Source organism: Erythranthe guttata, chromosome 2 (assembly GCF_056151865.1).
Source record: "Erythranthe guttata isolate IM_541 chromosome 2, IM_541, whole genome shotgun sequence".
Taxonomy (NCBI): Eukaryota; Viridiplantae; Streptophyta; class Magnoliopsida; order Lamiales; family Phrymaceae; genus Erythranthe; species Erythranthe guttata.
Window position 1 is genome coordinate 1,297,177 of NC_142534.1, and position 19,210 is coordinate 1,316,386.

At 35.3% G+C, this 19,210-nt stretch overlaps 4 protein-coding genes and 1 non-coding gene across 6 annotated transcripts; 3 read left to right on the top strand and 2 right to left on the bottom strand.

Moving 5' to 3' along the window:
- The first annotated feature begins 2,463 nt into the window (after positions 1-2,463).
- Positions 2,464-7,400, top strand: LACS2 (long-chain acyl-CoA synthetase 2). The gene is made up of 19 exons (XM_012981541.2): positions 2,464-2,884; positions 3,738-3,801; positions 3,912-4,001; positions 4,088-4,144; positions 4,225-4,273; positions 4,393-4,469; positions 4,613-4,652; positions 4,751-4,845; positions 4,929-5,093; positions 5,185-5,295; positions 5,381-5,468; positions 5,565-5,631; positions 5,707-5,782; positions 5,871-5,988; positions 6,070-6,315; positions 6,411-6,550; positions 6,643-6,825; positions 6,919-7,038; positions 7,136-7,400. The coding sequence occupies exons 1-19, from the start codon at positions 2,736-2,738 to the stop codon at positions 7,181-7,183; spliced, it is 1,983 nt and encodes a 660-aa protein (XP_012836995.2). The 5' UTR covers positions 2,464-2,735; the 3' UTR covers positions 7,184-7,400.
- On the bottom strand, positions 3,625-3,698 carry TRNAI-AAU (transfer RNA isoleucine (anticodon AAU)). The gene has a single exon. It is a non-coding gene; the product is annotated as a tRNA-Ile (tRNA).
- An 84-nt stretch (positions 7,401-7,484) lies between the features above and the next one.
- Positions 7,485-9,459, bottom strand: LOC105957605 (cold-regulated 413 plasma membrane protein 2). The gene is made up of 4 exons (XM_012981542.2): positions 9,046-9,459; positions 8,248-8,355; positions 8,069-8,139; positions 7,485-7,978 (listed from the first exon to the last, which is right to left on the bottom strand). The coding sequence occupies exons 1-4, from the start codon at positions 9,444-9,446 to the stop codon at positions 7,725-7,727; spliced, it is 834 nt and encodes a 277-aa protein (XP_012836996.2). The 5' UTR covers positions 9,447-9,459; the 3' UTR covers positions 7,485-7,724.
- Positions 9,460-10,696: 1,237 nt separating this feature from the next.
- LOC105957603 (eukaryotic translation initiation factor 5B-like) lies at positions 10,697-15,701 on the top strand. Of its 2 annotated transcripts, XM_088822920.1 has the most exons (12): positions 10,697-10,908; positions 11,170-13,199; positions 13,303-13,410; positions 13,499-13,599; positions 13,767-13,857; positions 13,957-14,067; positions 14,145-14,210; positions 14,358-14,417; positions 14,541-15,092; positions 15,169-15,288; positions 15,371-15,490; positions 15,576-15,701. In XM_088822920.1, exons 2-12 carry the CDS (start codon positions 11,229-11,231, stop codon positions 15,639-15,641), a joined length of 3,366 nt encoding a protein of 1,121 aa, XP_088679046.1. In that variant the 5' UTR covers positions 10,697-10,908; positions 11,170-11,228; the 3' UTR covers positions 15,642-15,701. The 2 variants fall into 2 exon arrangements, with proteins under 2 accessions (XP_088679046.1, XP_088679044.1); XM_088822918.1 differs by having other exon boundaries at positions 15,371-15,701.
- Positions 15,702-17,243: 1,542 nt separating this feature from the next.
- On the top strand, positions 17,244-18,947 carry LOC105957601 (allene oxide synthase 3). Its single transcript, XM_012981539.2, has one exon. It carries the CDS (start codon positions 17,754-17,756, stop codon positions 18,741-18,743), a length of 990 nt encoding a protein of 329 aa, XP_012836993.2. The 5' UTR covers positions 17,244-17,753; the 3' UTR covers positions 18,744-18,947.
- Positions 18,948-19,210: the final 263 nt, after the last annotated feature.

Sequence of the window (19,210 nt, forward strand, 5' to 3'; positions counted from 1 at the left end):
AGAATCTGGCTGGCCAGAAATGACAGTTTTGTAAGTTTATAGAAAGGTTATTATGTCCAATTACAAATATATCCTTGACTTATAATATTAATTAATTTGAATTTTCTCTCTCTCTCTCTCTCTCTCTCTCTCTCTCTCTCTCTCTCTATATATATATATTTTGATTACCATGATTCCAAATTTCAATGTATTAACATTAAATGTCAGATTACAACTTTCAATGAAATGGCATTAATTCATTTCATCATCTTCTTTATTTTATCTGATTCGATGTCTTCTTCTTCCATTATTTTTTCTTAATTTATATTTCAATATAAATATGGCAACACCTTATAATAATAATAATAATAATAATAATAATAATAATAATAATAATAAACTGAAAGTTAAAATAAAATAAGATATTTATTTAAAAAAAAAATTATAACTCATTTCAAAGTTGAATCGCTTAACTTCATTTATTGACAAGAACATATTTATATTACTATAGGACAATTATTGATAAAGCAAGTTAATATACAAAATTATTAATTATTTTGCTATAGGACAATTATTGACAAGAATATATTTATAAACAAAATATTATACATGATGTTTATTTTAACAAGAATATATTATAACTCATTGCAATTAATTTTCCTACATTAAAAGACTATAGATTATGAGTAGAATCAAAATTTTATGTTGTGATTTTCCTTTAATACTTGGTTTAATGGTATTTTAAAGGGATATATTATTGACGAGAACATATTAATCGAATTGACTATTTATAATTAAAGTATAGTATTTTTTAATTCAATTTTATCATAAAAATAATAAAATATAATTCGTTAAAATCGTAAGAAGAAATTTGTTAATCCTAAGATTTGAATCAGTTAAAATCAAGTTTTTCCAATTCGTAAGCTTTATTCAAAGATTTGAATTGATTATGCTAAACTATTGACAATGGTGTATTAATCAAATTAACTATTTATAATTTAAGTAATATATATTTTAATTGAATTTTATTATAAAAAAATAATAAATTTATTTTGTAAAAATCATAAGAATCAATTCGTAAATTCTAAAATTTAATCAATTTTTTTACATTTACATTTTATTCAAATATTTAAATAGAATTTTAAGATTTAAATCAATTAAGCTCAAGTCCTTTTAATGTCTTTTTTTTTTTTTTTTTATTATATTACATTTTTCAATAATTTAACTAACATTGTTTTGATAATAATGAATATGCTAATTAATAATTTTTTTTCTAATTAAAAAAATTAGTAATCTATTTAACATTATTTATGCTAATTATTTTACACTCTTAGTTTACGATATATAGAGGTCTTGCTAGTTATTGAATAATTATATTGCTATGTCACAGTGGTTAAGGTTGCTTTTCTATTTTCGAGCAACCTGGGTTCGATCCTCAGCCATCGCATTTTTTGATTAAAATTAAAAATCCGCCATGCATCCTGCTCGAACCCGTCCTGACCCGCCTCGGACCGGATCTGCCTCCCGCGGTTTGGGTTTCGGGGGCCACAAAACTCGGGTCAACCATTAAATTTGGAACCAACACCCCAATAAGGGTATAAATGGTATAAAGTTTAAACAAAAATAAAAAAATAATTAAAAATTAAATTCTGGCCAGCCAGATTCTGGCCATTTAGCATTGTCCTTTAATTAATTACAATTATATTCAACCATCATATATAGTCAATATTTAGTGAACCCACCAAAACGTGCATGTCTTTTTCCTTAAGAAAAAATAATTATTGCTCACTAACTTATTAGGAATTAAAATAATAATGTCATTTAAGTTAATGTATAATCTCGTGCACTGCACGTGTACAATGGCACGTGCGCACATTAATACGGGTTTAAATCGGGTCATACTGTTTAGCGATGCGGGTCTGGGCCATTGGACTTGTACACGGTAAAATGAAGGCCCATTTAAAAATGCCCAACTCATCACATATACAAATGTTTAGTACTGTTTATTTGACTAGTTGGCCTCATCCAACTTTGTGCACTCATAAATTAACAAGCAAAATAAATAAAATGAAAATATTAAATGCAACCGAAATTGTAGATTTATTTGGAGAAATCAGAAAAGGACTAATATGAAATTTTAGTATGGTTAAGAAAATCCGTTTTACCGTAATTGTAATTCTAAAATGACAGATAAATAATACCAAACCATTATTTTTCCCTTCCAGCTGGCAGTTAATTTGTTAATTTTGTTAGGTAACGAGCATAAATGCACACTAGGGGTACAAAAGTCATTTTCAAATATATATTACCCAAAAAACGAAAAAGTATAATTGTAATAAATAAAAGAAAATGGGTAATAAATAAGAGTGGAAAAAGTCCTCAATTGAAAAAAATTCACATGCATGGTGGGGCCGGGTACGGGTACCGGGTACCCACCCACCCGGTACTGAAAGCGGTGCAACCGAAACAAAATTCTCAACCACCGAGAAATCAAAATCATAAATGTATATTGTTAGCTTCTCATCTGTAAAAAAGAGCGTTTAATTACAACTACTGCCATTCATAAAAGCTGCCATTATTTCGCTGATATTTATTGCATTTTCATTTTCTTAATTCTTCAACTACTCTCTCTTTCTCTCTCTTCAGTTTTTTTATCCAACAAAAGCAAAATACACACACACACACACACACACAATCAATCAATAATCCATTGATTGTTTTGGTTGATTGATTGATTGGAAAAAGAGAGGAAGAAAATGGGAGGGGATTACACAGTGAAAGTTGAGGAAGCAAGAGAAGCTGGTGAAGGGAAGCCATCGGCAGGGCCTGTGTTTCGCTCCATTTATGCCAAACATGGCCTTATGGAGATTCCTCCCCTAATGGAATCTCCATGGCAGTTCTTCAGGTATGTATGTATCTATGTATCTATATGCATGTGCATTCATCATTTCCTCCCATATTTTTCAACACGTATAAATGTGTGTAATTAAAAACACACAATTTTCGTTGTGAAAGCTAAGCAAGCATCATGCATGTTGATTAAATGGATTTATGGGGAAAATTACTGTTTCCATCCTTTAAGTTTGCATTAATTCCACATTTAGTCCTTTATGTTCACAAAAACATATTTGGTCCCTTCTCATATTTCAATGATTTAACACTTGTGGTCATTTCCGTTAATTTTTCGTTAGTTAAGACAATGATGGGCACAAGTTTGATTCTGTTAGTACTAACGAGAAATTGACGGAAAATTACTAAAGTTGTTGATTTTTTTTTAGATAGAGGGACCAAATATATTTTTCTTGAACATGATGGGCAAAATATGAAATTGGTGCAAATATGAGGGGGGCCAAATGTGTTTTTTGTGAACCTAAGGAGCTAAATATGTAATTAATGAAAACTTGAGGGGGACCAAATATATTTTTTATGAACATGAGGGGCAAAATGTGGAATTGGTGCAAATTGAGGTATACAAATTGTATTATTCTCGGATTTCGGACTAAAAGTGTTGATTTTTTTAAACATGAGGACCAAATATATTTTTCGTGAACATGAGGGGTAAAATATGAAATTGTTGCAAACTTGGAGGATGAAATCGCAAAAATATTTTAAAATAAGAGGAAAAAAACAAAAAATAAAAATAAATGGCCCATGCAGGTCTCGAACCTGCGACCTTCGCGTTATTAGCACGACGCTCTAACCAACTGAGCTAATGGGCCTTGATGTTTATTTAATTATTATTATTAATTTGATTTCAGTGAGTCTGTGAAGAAGAACCCAAGTAACAGTTTGCTGGGTCGCCGTCAGATCAAAGATGGAAAGGTCCAAACAAATTACACTTATACCCTTAAAATCACATCTAATTTCCCAATTGAAGAAAAAACAGAACATAAATTCTTAATTTAATCACCACTCCAAAAATAAATTAACAGGCCGGCGGATACAGTTGGCTAACTTACCAGGAAGCCTATGATGCAGCACTCAGGATCGGCTCCGCCATACGCCGCCGTGGCGTCAATCCCGTTAGTTCCACTTCTCTCTCTCTTCTTCGAAATCTCTCATCATTTCACATTAGTATTATGTTAATGGCGAATGCTAATTTACGCAGGGCGATAAATGTGGCATATATGGAGCCAATTGCCCCGAATGGATCATAGCAATGGAGGTTCAAAATTAAACACATCAATTTTAATTTAATTTTTTTCTTTCTCGCCCTAATTAAATTAGTATTTTATTCATCTGCAGGCGTGTAATAGTCAAGCTATTACATATGTACCCCTCTATGATACACTTGGTATATCATCCCTTTCGATTTTCAATTTTTAACTTAATTTTATTAATTTTTTGATTGATTAGTTTGAAGCTAATCAGTAGGAATTTAAAAAAAAAAAAATCGTGTTGCGTAAACTGCAGGTGCAAATGCAGTGGAGTTCATTATCAACCATGCTGAAGTTTCCATTGCTTTTGTCCAAGAAAACAAGCTACCGCCCGTGCGTTATTTTCGTTTTCCTTTTGTCGCTTTTCGTATCTAATAATATGGTTAATGCATGTGAAATAAAACGAGTTCTCGTCTTGTTGATGTTAATGGATTCTGCGGAATTTTGTCTCAGTGAGTGTTATATTTCTGATGCAGATAATAACATGTCTCTCCAAGTGTGCTTCGATCGTAAAAAGTAGGTCAAAAAATTAACCGATTCTGATATATATGGTATTAACCTTTTGCTTCTGCTTCGTTGCATATAAACGAGACGTGCTTTTTTTCTTTGTGAAGCTATTGTCAGTTTTGGAAAGATTTCCGATAAGCAAAAGGAGACAGCTGAAGAACTAGGTGTAGCTTTTTTCTCCTGGGACGAGTTTGTTCTATCGGTTAGTGTAGAAGGCATGAATTTAAAATAATTACATGCTCGTTTATTCTTGTAATTTCATTTTTTAATTTTTTTTTTTCTCAGGGAGATTTAGATGAAAATCTTCCTACGAAGAAGAAAACAGACACGTGCACGATAATGTACACGAGTGGCACAACGGGAGAACCGAAAGGAGTCATTCTAAGTAATGCTGCTTTCATGACAGAAGTCTTGTCTATGGATCAACTTCTTCTTGAGACAGACAAAGTGGTAAGAAATATGTTACTTGTTGTCTTAAATGATATCGGAAAGTTTAAAATATATTTTTTTTATTCATTTTTTTTTAATGTTGACTTTGCAGTGTTCAGAAGAGGATGTGTACTTTTCGTTCCTTCCATTGGCGCACATATTTGATCAAATTATCGAGACCTATTGCATTTATCGTGGCTCATCGATTGGATTCTGGCAAGGGGTAAGATCAATCAATGTCACACTATTAAATGTTTTCTTGTAATAAACGATTTTGTATAAAGCATCGTTTCTGTTCAAACTTTCAGGACATTAGATTTTTGGTCGAGGATCTTGTTGTGTTGAAGCCGACTATATTCTGTGGGGTTCCGAGAGTTTACGATCGAATATGCACAGGTTTTTTTTTTACTATTTTGAATTTTTCTTTTAATAAGAAAACCGTTTTCTTATTTAATTTATACCCATTTTGCCCTTTTTGTTTAAATGTTTCAGGTATAATGGATAGAATTTCGGCTGGTGGTTTGATCAAGAAGTCACTATTCCATATTGCATACAACTAGTACGTATTTGGAGATATTATTTCTTTTGATTTCATATTCTCTGGATTATAATTATATAAAAAAAAAATAAACAGTAAATTAAGGAATCTCGAGAAAGGACTCAAGCAAGACGAAGCATCTCCACTTATGGACAAACTAGTCTTTGATAAGGTTAAAAAACTCACTAATGAATCCATACTTGTAATAATTAATCAATTAATTTGTCTTAACCACTAATTAACTCTCTTAATTTGTCAAGATTAAACAAGCGTTTGGTGGTCGTGTTCGTCTTATGTTATCCGGAGCTGCACCTCTGCCTAAGCACATTGAGGAGTTTCTCCGTGTCACGTGCTGCTGCGTTTTATCACAAGGCTACGGTATATACAAAAATATAAACAATTCCTCTCTCGATAAATGATTATTTTTTTATATATGTATATATTTTTTTTTAATTGCAGGGCTTACAGAAAGTTGTGCTGGATGTTTCACTTCGGTAGCGAATGTTTACCCGATGATTGGTTCGGTTGGTATTCCTATGACAGCAATCGAAGCGAGGCTAGAATCTGTGCCTGAAATGGGGTACGATGCAGTTTCTACAGTTCCAAGAGGAGAGATTTGTCTACGTGGCAACACATTATTCTCTGGCTATCATAAAAGAAAGGATCTTACCGAAGAAGTCATTGTGGATGGATGGTTCCACACCGGTAATAAATTAAAAAAAAAAAAAAAAAAAAAAGATTCTCAAGAATATTCTTACAGAACTAAATGGATTAATGTGTAATGAAACATTTTTTTGTAGGCGATATCGGGGAGTGGCAGCCAAACGGGGCGATGAAAATTATCGATAGGAAGAAGAATATATTTAAGCTTTCTCAAGGGGAATATGTTGCTGTGGAATGTTTAGAAAGCACTTACTCGCGATGCTCTCTTATTGCAGCGGTAAGTTGGATCCGAATTTTTTCGATAATTTTTTTTGATAATTTACAAAAAAATCGAAAACTTACAATTATAATTTTAATGTATTTGTGTAGATTTGGGTGTATGGGAACAGTTTCGAGTCGTTTTTGGTGGCGGTGGCGGTGCCGGAGAAAAAAGCACTTGAAGATTGGGCGGCAAATAACCAAGAGAAAGGAGATTTTCAGTCCTTGTGCATTAACTCAAAAGCCAGAAAATACATTCTAGATGAGCTTAACACCACTGCCAAAACCCACAATGTGTGTTTCAATTAATTAACTATTTTTTTTTCATTTATCTTCAATTGTTATATGCTCATTTTTATTTTTATTTTTTTTGTCATTTTTTTTCAGCTTCGCGGGTTTGAAATGTTGAGAGCGGTTCACTTGGAGCCGATTCCGTTCGACATAGATCGAGATTTAATTACTCCTACGTTTAAACTTAAGAGGCCACAGTTGCTCAAGCATTACAAGGTTTGTCGCGTTGATTTGTGTTTCAACACATTTTTATGTTTTAATTAGCATCTCAATACGTAAATAAATCAATATTTTGCTACATATTTATACGCAGGATCGCGTTGATGAGATGTACACTGAAGCCAAAGGAACAAAACCATGAAACAACCTCAAAATATTCGAGGAATAAGTGATGTAAAACTCCCCGCGGCTATTTTCGTATGTATATGTTGATATATAAGATATAAGCTTTATGAACTCATTGCAATAAGTGCAAAAACTCCGGGTTTTCTTTTTACGAATAATGTACGACTTTTGCACTTTCTTACATGGTTTCTTCTATGCTACACTCGATGAATTCCACCTCCTTATATTCTACTGCCATACACTTCTTACGTGTATAAATTCATACATGGTTTACACACACCAAATGTAGCATCTACGAAACATTACATACACAGATCTAAACAAGGTGAATTGATTATGTCAGAACATACTGTCTCGAAACCGAACAGACAATTGAAACGATACGAATTATTATTACATTCTTACTGCCAATCCAACAAAAGCAGTAAACATAGTCTGGTAAAAAAAAAACATCTGAGAGTGGCAATAGTTTCTTCACAAATACATCATGACTCTCGTTCTTAATTGAAAAAAGAAAAACCCGAAACAAATGCAATTAAAGCGCCTTCGTCGATATTCTAAAGAAGGGTAAGTACGAGCGCCCAAACTGGATAGACGAAGAGAAGGAGGATCCCAACAGAGTTGGAAATGCCGTTAGCCCTTGTGAATGAATTCCGGAACCCTCCAGAAGCTCGAATATGTTCTTGCAGCAAATAACAACCTATGACAAGGCAGACAAATGTTCCGACTATGTGTCCCCTTATCGAATCAGCAAAGAATCCAGGTGACACCACTAGGAGAAGGATCAAAGATCCTGGCATTTCCAACCAATCTGCAATTACAAAAAATTTCCCGTTACTCGAAAAATATAAGCAAATCTCCGACATAAAAAATAGCAACCGAAAACGGCTCCGTACAATACCTGGAAAATGTTTAGGGATGAAAAGACGTAGTACGACAGCGACGAACGCAATCCACCTTCCAATTTCTCCCCTGTTTTTTTTGTTTTTTTTTTTTTGGTAGTGAAAATAGTCGTTTGTTAAAGAAACGAGAATTAGAAGAAGAGGCGTTTTTACGAAGCGTGAGAAGAATTAATTTTACCTCAAGATGTTGAATAACCACGAGGGTAGAGTAAGGAAAATGTACGGGATCAAGAGCGATGTGAGTATTTTCGTTTTCCAGTTCGTACGGTCCAAGATCAACAAGTAACTGCAAATGGTAAACAAATGCAGCATTATATATATAGAGAGAGAGAGACAGTAATTAAACCACATTTAAGAAATGGGAGAAGATCCACTTATTATTTTTCGATAGCAAAGGCAACATTGTCGATTAATGAAACATTCCCATTTCGATTAGTTCGTCTAATCTTTCAATTTACTCATCAAAAAATGGTTACATAAACATTTAAGTTGGATTCACTAATCAAACAAAAGCCACCATTTCTTACATTTAATTCACATGTTATACATATAAATCATGTTTCATGTTCAACAAGTACAACAATGTACTGATGTAGTGACTCACCATCAAATTACAGTAAACCAACCCTAATATATATATATATATATATATATATATATATATATATATATATATATATATATATATATATGAGATGATATATATCTACCTTCACACAGAAGATGAACATATCTACTAGTCAAAGAAACTAAAAAAGTCAACTACAGTAATTCCTCAACAGTCAACACCTAATCCCATATTCCTCATAACTGATACTAAAACAAACACCCAAACATCAAATCATGGACCAAAACAAACAGGGGAAAGATTAAAGACTGGATTTTTTTTTTATTTTTTTTATTTTTTTTAATTTTATTTGAAAATTAAAGGTAAAATAAATCAAGAAAACAAAAAAACAAGTAAAAAAAGACTTACATTGCAGCAAAAGAAGCAACCCATTTGAGAAAAGAAGTACCAAATCCAATACCACCAAGCTTGATAGCATGATTGGCTAATTTTCTAACTGATTCCCCAATTTCATTAAAATCTGAACTGATTTGTTCATTCACTGGATAATCTGTTTTCATTGCCAAATAGCTTTTCTTTCCACCAATCATTTTCTCCATTTTTTTCTGGAGATTTTTTTTGTGGGATGAAATTAAAATGTGAAGAAAGAAAGAGGAGAATTTATTAGTAGGTATAAAGAATGGGAAAGATCTTTTTTCTTGGAAGTCAGAGTTGAGTGTGAGTGTGTGTGTGTGTGTGTGTGAGAGAGAGAGAGAGATATTAGTTGGCATGTGGGTTATTGATGTGGGCTCGCCACGTGGCCGGCTCATCGATTTGTATAGGTCTTCAATTATTTGAACGGACAACTGTTGCCAGTTGTCCTCCGTTTTTGCATGTCGGGGAGGGTGTTATTGTAATTTGCAATTGTGTTGTTGAACTACCTAATCTAATCATTCCACGTGTCCGTCAGGACCAGCAATTTCAGTGTGATGATCAGATATTAAAATAAATAGTTACGTATATTTCGGAAGGATAAGATCTGAAACTCTCTGTATTATATATATTATATTATAAAGATTGTATTAATTTCAGATAGTGTATGATTGCAGACAGAGAAGAAATGGGCCTTCAATTAATGGGCTTTAACCTGAATTAATTTCATAATGGGCCTTAATATAAGTCCAGTCCAATTTCTTTGATGTACCTGATTTTATGTTGAACAGAATCTGCAAAAGAGAGCAAAAATTTCGGGAAGTTAGCATTTCGAGGGTTAAGTCAGTGATTTATTTAAAAAGGGTTTTTTCGCAAGTTGCAAATACTAGATTTCTTGTTCTTACCTTTTTATGCTCGTGTACGCTCGGTATTTATAATCAAGCCCGGATTTCAAAATCCTCATTTGATGTAGTTTAATCTGTTTACTCGTGTCAGTAAAAATATCAACGGATTACAAATTCCATTTACCCCTGTCATGTAACATAATATTGGTGCGATATCTGCATGTGATAAAAGTAGAAAACATTATCTGCACCGAAGATATGATCGGACCTGCATTAAAATGATGTCAGAGGCTAGCCATTTTTTGCTCGTCTGACCTCTCGCTGAGGATTTTGTTCGCGGGCAGCTTCCTACGCATTTGCCCTATTTGGGCCTCACTCTTCTCTTGGAGATTTGTTTGGACCAAATTAGTTTATTGGCTAGGAGTTGATTCAAATCAATATATTGTAGCAAAAATAAATTGGAAATTGGAAAATACGATAGGAAATCGGATATTCTAAAACTTCTACATATAAATTGAAACAAAATAAATATTCAAAAAAATTCTCAAAGAAAATATATTCGGAAAAAATCGAAAAATTATAATCTTGTATTAATTAAAGAAGGTATTTCAAAATTGGAAAATTTGGAATCGAAATTGGTAGAAATTGAAAGTATAACTCTTTAATAAATATTGATTGTGTGATAATAAAGTAAACTCAATTAATCACCGTTAATGGGTAATAATTAAATTAAGCCCAATTAATAATTAAAGGTATATAAAGGCCTACATCTATTACCTCGACAGGCATACCGCATAAGCAATAAAGGCCCATTATAAATACCCGACCCGGATTGAAATCCAATTACCAGAGTTGATCAACCCTACTTTCACACTGTTCAATTGCGCAAAAGCAGCTTCTCTTTACGCTTCTGCATGCAAATTATGCATAAACAATTATCAGAAATATTCACACAACCATTATTAGGGTTTCTTGCTTACTGTCTCTCCGACGATCGTTTACCCCCAGTGCACAGGTGAATCATCTCGAACAACTGATATTTAATTTACTGTTTTATTTAATTCGAATTTGATTGGCTCATGTAATTTGTTGTGTGCCAGTTGGTGTTTGTTTACATTTTTTTCTCTGAAATAATTTAGATTTGATTTGAGGTTTAGGTTAATATTGGACGAAAGAAGAGCTCTGTTCTTCGGCCTTCTGTAGGGAAATGAAAAATAGCAGTGTTAATTTCTGTGTGTTGGTCTGGGGTGACTGATTTGAAACTAGGGTTTTGCAGGAATTTCTGTGAATTGGGGGAATTTGAACTGTTAGACGAAATCACGCAGGAATAATTTAATGGGGAGAAAGAAGCTGACCGGCCATGTTGAGGAGAGCAGCCCAACAGGGGTTGCTGCAGGGGGTAAATCGAAGAAGAAGGGATTTACGATTGACGATAATGAGTACTCAATTGGAAATGAATTATCAGTGTACACTGTTTTTGTTCCAGAAGAGAAGGTGGAACCACTCGGTAAACGAAAAAAGGGAAAGAAGGGGGGATCGAATAAAGCAGATCTGAATAATGAGGATGAAGGATTGGGGGATAATGTGGTCGGAGAAGAAGATGATGATGATGCTCCGGTGATTAAATTTGATGGTAAAAAGAAGTCTAAGGGGAAAAAGAGCACAGGGTTTAGTGCTTCGAGTTTTGGGTTATTGGTAGAAGATGATTATGGAAGGAAGGATAATGGTGAGGAGGATTTTGGGAATGGGGGTGCATCGTCTGATTTTGTTGAACCGGAACAACGCAGTGATGATTCTAAAATTAATAAGCAGGATCTGAGGGATACTTCAAAGAACAAAAAAAAGAAGAAGAAGGGTGGGAAAGGTGGTGATGAAGAAGATGATTTAGACAAGATTTTAGCTGAACTTGGTGTAGTACTTCCTGAATCGACTTGTGTTGCAGCTCCAGTTTTACCTCCTGCAGAAGAGAAGGTACATCACCGGTCGGAGTTAGAAGAGGCTGCTTCTGACAAGGGAGATGAAGACGAAGGACCTGTGGAGTCTGTAACATCGAAGAAGAAGAAAAAGAAGAAGGATAAAGAGAAAGAGAAGAAGGCAGCTGCATCTGCCCCTGCAGTGCAAGAAAAGCAGGAAGAATCCATAATCGAGACAAACAACCAAGTACCAGCTAAGAAAGTGCCAAAGCATGTCAGGGAGATGCAAGCGATACTTGCCAAACAGAAGGAAGATGAAGAGAGGAAAAATCTGGAAGAAAAAGATCGACAAAGGAAAGAGGAGGAGAAACGAGAAGAAGAAAGGTTGGTAGAAGAGAAAAAGCGCTTGAAGAAGGAAAAGGAGAAGGAGAAGCTTCTGAAGAAAAAGCAAGAAGGGAAGATTCTTACGGCGAAGCAGAAGGAAGAAGTTCGTAAGAAGGAGGCAATGAGGACGCAATTTCTAGCTAATGCAGGTGTCTTGCAGTTACCCTCTGGAGAACCTTCCGCCAAACGACCTTTATATCAGAAGAAAAAGTCAAAGGCACAACAAGCTCAATCTAATGGAGCATCCACCTCGGACAATGTCGAGAGCACAGATTCAAGAGAAATCCAGCATGAAATCGCACTGGAACAGGATTATGTGGAAGCTGAGAACGCTGACAGTGTTGAAGAGAATGGAGTAGTTGATGATGAGGAAGAAGATGAAGAATGGGATGCTAAAAGTTGGGATGATACTGATTTGAAATTACCAGGTAAAAGTGCATTTGCAGATGAAGAAGTTGACTCGGAGCCTGAATTTTGGATTCAGAAGGAGATAAAGAATTCAAGGACTGCAACTCAAGATGTTGAACTAGCTTCTATTACAACGAAACCACATGATTCGGCCGAGGAGAAGAAGAATGCCAAACAAGTTCCTAAGGAGGAAACACCAAATTCGAATGATCAGAAGGAACTCCGGTCTCCAATTTGCTGTGTTATGGGTCACGTCGATACTGGTAAAACAAAGTTGCTTGATTGCATAAGAGGGACTAATGTCCAAGAAGGTGAGGCTTGTGGGATTACACAGCAAATTGGAGCTACCTATTTCCCCGCCGAGAATATACGCGAGAGAACTAAGGAACTGAAAGCTGATGCAAAGCTTAATGTACCTGGTTTGTTAGTGATTGATACCCCTGGACACGAATCTTTTACTAATTTGCGTTCGCGAGGGTCGGGATTATGTGAGATTGCAGTATTGGTTGTCGATATAATGCATGGTTTGGAACCACAGACCATCGAATCACTCGATCTTCTTAAGATGAGAAATACCGACTTCATTGTTGCTTTGAATAAAGTGAGTTTACCTTCGTACTTCTCTGTCTAGTGTCTTTGTACGTACCCCATGTGTGTGTGTGTTTTTCATTATTTGATTTGGTTTATTCTTTTTGGTATTGCAGGTGGACAGACTGTACGGTTGGAAAACATGCCGCAATGCACCAATAGCGAAGGCAATGAAGCAACAATCCAAACAAGTCCAAATGCTATTTAATGACAGGCTGACTCAGGTTATATTTATCTCTTTTATTAATTTCACGATAAATTCGGGCATATTTGTTTGGTCTTATCTGAGGCAAGTGTTGTTGTGTTGTACAGATTATCACGCAGTTTAAGGAGCAAGGTCTCAATACTGAATTGTATTACAAGAACAAAGATAGAGGGGAGACTTTCAACATTGTTCCCACTAGTGCTATAAGGTTTGTTTTGTCGACTAAGCATTTCACTTGTTATATTTTATAGCTCTCTCTCTCTCTCTCTCTCTCTCTCTCTCTCTCTCTCTCTCTCTCTCTCTCTCTCTCTCTCTCTCTCTCGGGAATTATAAATATAGTCTTGAATTCTGATCATGTTGGTGATTATCTGGCAGTGGTGAAGGTATCCCTGATTTGTTGTTGCTACTAGTTCAATGGACTCAAAAGACGATGATTGAAAGGCTTACATTTAGCAACAAAGTGCAGGTTTGCTTTCTAGTCACCTTCTTAACAACGAAAAATATAATCGAATGAGATTTTATTTATTACTTATTGAAAGACTTACTGATATGTTTATTCTGGCAGTGTACAGTTTTGGAGGTTAAAGTTGTCGAAGGACATGGGACAACAATAGATGTGGTTTTGGTCAATGGCGTGCTTCACCAAGGAGATCAAATAGTTGTTTGTGGCTTGCAGGTATATATATTTGTACACTGTGCTTCATTTCTATTTTTATGTTACTTTTAACTCATTCTTCTGTACATTGCTTATAGGGACCCATTGTTACCACAATTAGAGCATTATTAACACCCCACCCGATGAAGGAGCTCCGAGTCAAGGTACTTTAATAATTAATAAAGATATACTCTAATGTGATTTCTGTTTGACGGAGATATCTTCTGCTTATTATTTCATTTTGTAACTTTCTTGAAGCATTCTTTCCTTTTTAATGGATTTTTCATCGTTTTGTTATTATTTTGTTCCAGGGAACATATTTGCATCATAAAGAAATCAAGGCTGCCCAGGGTATCAAGATCACTGCTCAGGTAAACCAACCATTTCTATCCTTTGTCCTTACAAAGGCATAAAATGGAGGATCATACATCATAGATCGAAAACAAACACGATTTATAGGCTTCCTTACAGCCTATCTTGTTATATATTTGCAGGGGCTTGAGCATGCAATTGCAGGTACTAGTCTCTACGTGGTAGGGCCTCACGATAATTTGGAAGACATAAAAAACACAGCCATGGAAGAAGATATCATCAAGTCCGTTATGAGTAGAATCGACAAAAGTGGCGATGGAGTGTATGTTCAAGCATCTACTCTTGGATCTTTAGAAGCATTATTGGAGCACTTGTCGAACACACCAGTCAGCGGTGTAAGCATAGGTCCGGTACACAAGAAAGATGTGATCAAGGCAAGTGTCATGCTCGAAAAGAAAATGGAGTATGCCACGATACTAGCTTTCGATGTTAAAGTCAGTCAAGAGGCTAGTGAACTCGCCCACGAGCTCGATGTCAAAATATTCACCGCCGACACTATTTACAAACTGTCCGAACAATTCAAGTCTTACTTACAAAATCTCAAGGAGGAAAGAAAGAAAGAAGCTGCTGAAGAAGCAGTTTTTCCGTGTGTACTCAAGATTGTACCGAACTGTGTGTTCAATAAGAAGGATCCAGTTGTTTTGGGAGTTGATGTCGTTGAAGGCACAGTAAAGGTAATTTATTTCTTGATTCTGAATTCTGATATTTTTTTAACAATGGTGTTTAATATACGCTCGGCCTGCCTTGCAGATCGGAACTCCGATTTGCGTCCCTCAGAAGGAGTTTATTGAAATTGGTCGCATAGCTTCGATTGAGAATAACCACAAGCCTGTTGATTATGCCAAGAAAGGCCAGACTGTGGCAATTAAGGTATGAAATACGAAATATCGAGATCAGTAGCATACGTGTAAGCGTATATTCTGTTAACTTTAATGAATCCTCTCTTGAACAGATAACTGGCAGTAATTACGAGGAGCAGCAGAAGATGTTCGGCAGGCATTTTGAGATTCATGATGAACTCGTGAGCAAGATTTCTCGACGCTCCCTCGATGCTCTCAAAGAAAACTACAAGGTTTGTCACTTTTGGATTATATTTGCCCCGTTTATGTCTTTTTATATCGTATCTGAAATGCTAAATGTTGTTTCAATATATGCAGGACGAAATATCTCAAGAAGAAAAGAACCTGCTATTCAAATTGAAAAAAATATTCAAGATACAGTGATTATTTTCTTTCTCCTGGATGTTGAGTTATCTTGATATTAGAGTTAGAATTTTTTATGCATATTTGTTGAGTATAGTAGTTTCAATATATATATATATATATATATATATATATATATATATATATATATATATATATATATATATATATATATATATATATATATATATATATATATATATTTAAATTTATTTTTTTGAAATGCATAGTTTTAATTACTTGTAGATAAAAAAAATGTGAACAATTATTGTGGGGCTATGTGATTAATTTACAAAGTTGCCCCTAGTGGGTCATGATATAAATGACATTTAAAATTGAAATGCACATGGAAATATTTATTTAGAACGTGCCACTTGGTGCATGTCAGCCTGGAAGCAATTTAATCATTTATAATTTTTTTTTTTTTTTCAAAATATTATATCTTGTTTTACAATAAGATATAGATATATATTACGTTACATATTTAGTAATATCTAATTAGAAGAAGACAGAAAAACACTTGTTAATAATATAACACGCAATACATGTATCTAATATAAAATATATTATTATATACTGTTATAATACTATATAATTTATCCGACGTAGAACATTTAATTTATGAGAAAATAAAATAAAATTTACATACTATTAAAAGTGAGAGTAGTTCAAAGCATTGTCATCGTATCGGAAAATATCGTTGTATCGTTTTCCCGTACAATATCATTTATCGCATCGTAAAATATTCTATTAATTAATAAATATACAATAAACATGTAGAAATTAATATTTTAAAGTCAAATTATTATTCAAAATATATCTAAATTAAAGTTCAAACATTAAATTATTAACTAAGACAAAAATAGTTTTTAGAAATGCTATTGTCGGTTTTATTACTTATACTAATATAAATTGTTTTTGTTTTATGTGATGTTAAATAAACTTGTTGATTTTAATTGGTAGAGAAATAAAAATTCCCCGGAGTAGTTTCTTTTTCTGTCTTTCCTTAATTGGAAACATAAAAATAAAAAACACAATTGTTTTTGTTAAAAAGAAAGTGCTGATTATCATACAAATCACCCGTACACAAATATTGTAAATATCGATACATATATCGAATTGTATCGTTTTCATCGAAATCGCATCGTATGGTAACACACCACACATCGCAGATATATATTGACTGCACTGAATATCATAGTACAATTATTGTTGGCGCTTTACATGCGAAGGCAATAAAAGAAAACAAATATATAAAATGAAATAAAAATCACTAATAAAAGAAGACGAGAACCACGAGGCAGTAGTTATATATAGCACTATACTTTAATTATTAAAAATCTAAAAATAAATATAATATCTATATATTTATACGATTTGCTCGATCCTACACTCGGTGATAAAAATTGGGTGAGTCTTCTGCTGCCACGTGTCTCTTTTTCGTATTTTATAATAGATTCCTCGCTAGGGTTTACCTTTAACGGTTTTAGAAAAATAAAAAAAAGAACACGTGACAGCAGAAGATCCACCCAGTGTTTATCACCGGATGTAGGGTCGAACGAACCACATATAGATATATATAGATATAGATATTGACTACATTTTCTTCTATTAATTGCTTCTTTCATTTTGAGGACTACTGTTTTATCCCAAACACACATATTAATATTATAAATCCGAATCCATCTTCCCCCAACCATGTCTGCAACAAATTCAAAGCTTCCCACCAAACAAATCCCCGGCGATTACGGCCGGCGGTTCTTCGGCCCAATGAAGGATCGCCTGGACTACTTCTACGGCAGCGGCGAGCTCGAGTTCTTCAGAACCAGGATGCAAAAGTACCAGTCCACAGTTTTCCGGTGCAACATGCCGCCGGGCCCATTCATATCCCGAAGCTCCGCCGTCGTCTGCCTCCTCGACGCCGTCAGCTTCCGTACACTCTTCGACAACTCCAAGGTTGAGAAGAGAAACCTCCTCGACGGCACTTACATGCCCACCACCGCCTACACCGGCGGCTACCGCACCTGCGCTTTTCTCGACCCTTCCGAACCTAACCATGGACTTCTCAAATCCTTCTTTCTCTCTCTACTCTCTTAAAAAAAGGATAAATTCATCCCTATTTTCCGGCAGGCGATGGCCGCTCTCTTCTCCGGCCTCGATGAGGAAATCGCTTCCAATGGCAGTTCATACTTCAACGATTTGAACGATACGATGTCGTTTCAGTTCGTTTTCCGTCTGCTCTGCGACAAAAATCCGTCGGAAACCGGAATCGGGCCCAACGGCCCGAAAATTGTTGATTTGTGGATTTTCTTCCAGCTTGCTCCATTGCTAAGTTTAGGGCTGAAATTCCTCCCGAACTTTCTAGAAGATCTGCTTTTACACACAGTGCCGCTGCCTTCCTTCCTCGTGAAATCGAAATACAAAAAGCTTTACGACGCCGTTTACGAATCCGCCGCCCCAATTTTGGACGAAGCTGAGAAATTAGGGCTTCAAAGAGACGAAGCTTGCCACAATCTGGTGTTCTTCGCCGGGTTCAACGCCTACGGCGGAATGAAGGCTCTGTTTCCCTCTCTGATCAAGTGGATCGCCGCCGCAGGCGGCGATCTCCACCGCCGCCTCGCCGGAGAAATCAGATCCGCCGTGAAGGAGAACGGCGTCACCCTCGCGGCGGTCAACGCGATGGCGCTGACCAAATCCGTCGTGTACGAGGCCCTTCGAATCGAGCCGCCGGTATCCTACCAGTACGGCAAGGCGAAACACGACTTCGAAATCCGTAACCACGACTCGACATTCTCGATCAAAAGGGGGGAAATGCTGTTCGGATTCCAGCCAATCGCGACAAAAGATCCGAAGGTGTTCGACAATCCCGACGAGTTCGTGCCGGAGAGATTCGTCGGAGAAGGAGAGAAGCTGATAGAGTACGTGTACTGGTCCAACGGGAGAGAGACCGACGAACCGACCGCGGGGAACAAGCAATGCGCCGGCAAGGATATGGTTGTGCTTCTGTGCCGCCTAATGGTGGTGGAGTTTTTTCTCCGGTACGATACTTTTGAGGTCGAAACCGGTAAACTTCCGGTGGGCTCGTCGGTTACGTTCAAGTCGTTAACGAAGGCGACCGGTTAAATCGTTAATTAGTATAAATTTAGTAACCAATAATTGATGTTGATAGCATCTTCCGTCACTGTGTGTGTATGTATGTGTGTGCATTGTTTACGTGCTTTCAAGTGTATTATAAATATGTCACAACATTGATTTGATTATGATGACTGTTTTATTTCACAAATATTTCTATTTCATTAATAGTAAGTTTGTATTGATGGTCACAAACATTTGGTGTCGGTCTATATACGAATTTAGAAAAAAGTAAAATAATAATTTTATTACATATTAGGCCATAGATGAATTATTAGTGTTTTTGTCATACTGGAGTATTTTGGCTCCGTATCACTTTATCACATTTTACTCTCGATTACATTAATTTATCCCTTATGTATTTGAAAAATTGTCTCTATTGTGGCTCTCACTGTTAGTTGTCAGACATTTGCCTTAACACAATTTTTCAGCTTAAATAATTATTAAAAACACGAAAA

What these genes read in the sequence shown, in the direction of transcription:
- LACS2 (XM_012981541.2), top strand. Translation starts at nt 2,736, where the DNA reads ATGGGAGGGGATTACACAGTGAAAGTTGAGGAAGCAAGAGAAGCTGGT. An exon ending in CGATTGGATTCTGGCAAGGG is followed by an intron (nt 5,296 to 5,380) that starts GTAAGATCAATC and finishes TCAAACTTTCAG; the next exon opens with GACATTAGATTTTTGGTCGA. An exon ending in CCACTGCCAAAACCCACAAT is followed by an intron (nt 6,826 to 6,918) that starts GTGTGTTTCAAT and finishes ATTTTTTTTCAG; the next exon opens with CTTCGCGGGTTTGAAATGTT.
- LOC105957605 (XM_012981542.2), bottom strand. Translation starts at nt 9,446, where the DNA reads ATGAGCCGGCCACGTGGCGAGCCCACATCAATAACCCACATGCCAACT. An exon ending in GTTGCTTCTTTTGCTGCAAT is followed by an intron (nt 8,356 to 9,045) that starts GTAAGTCTTTTT and finishes TACCATTTGCAG; the next exon opens with TTACTTGTTGATCTTGGACC. An exon ending in CATCCCTAAACATTTTCCAG is followed by an intron (nt 7,979 to 8,068) that starts GTATTGTACGGA and finishes TTGTAATTGCAG; the next exon opens with ATTGGTTGGAAATGCCAGGA.
- LOC105957603 (XM_088822918.1), top strand. Translation starts at nt 11,229, where the DNA reads ATGGGGAGAAAGAAGCTGACCGGCCATGTTGAGGAGAGCAGCCCAACA. An exon ending in GTTCCCACTAGTGCTATAAG is followed by an intron (nt 13,600 to 13,766) that starts GTTTGTTTTGTC and finishes ATTATCTGGCAG; the next exon opens with TGGTGAAGGTATCCCTGATT. An exon ending in GCCAGACTGTGGCAATTAAG is followed by an intron (nt 15,289 to 15,370) that starts GTATGAAATACG and finishes TCTCTTGAACAG; the next exon opens with ATAACTGGCAGTAATTACGA.
- LOC105957601 (XM_012981539.2), top strand. Translation starts at nt 17,754, where the DNA reads ATGGCCGCTCTCTTCTCCGGCCTCGATGAGGAAATCGCTTCCAATGGC.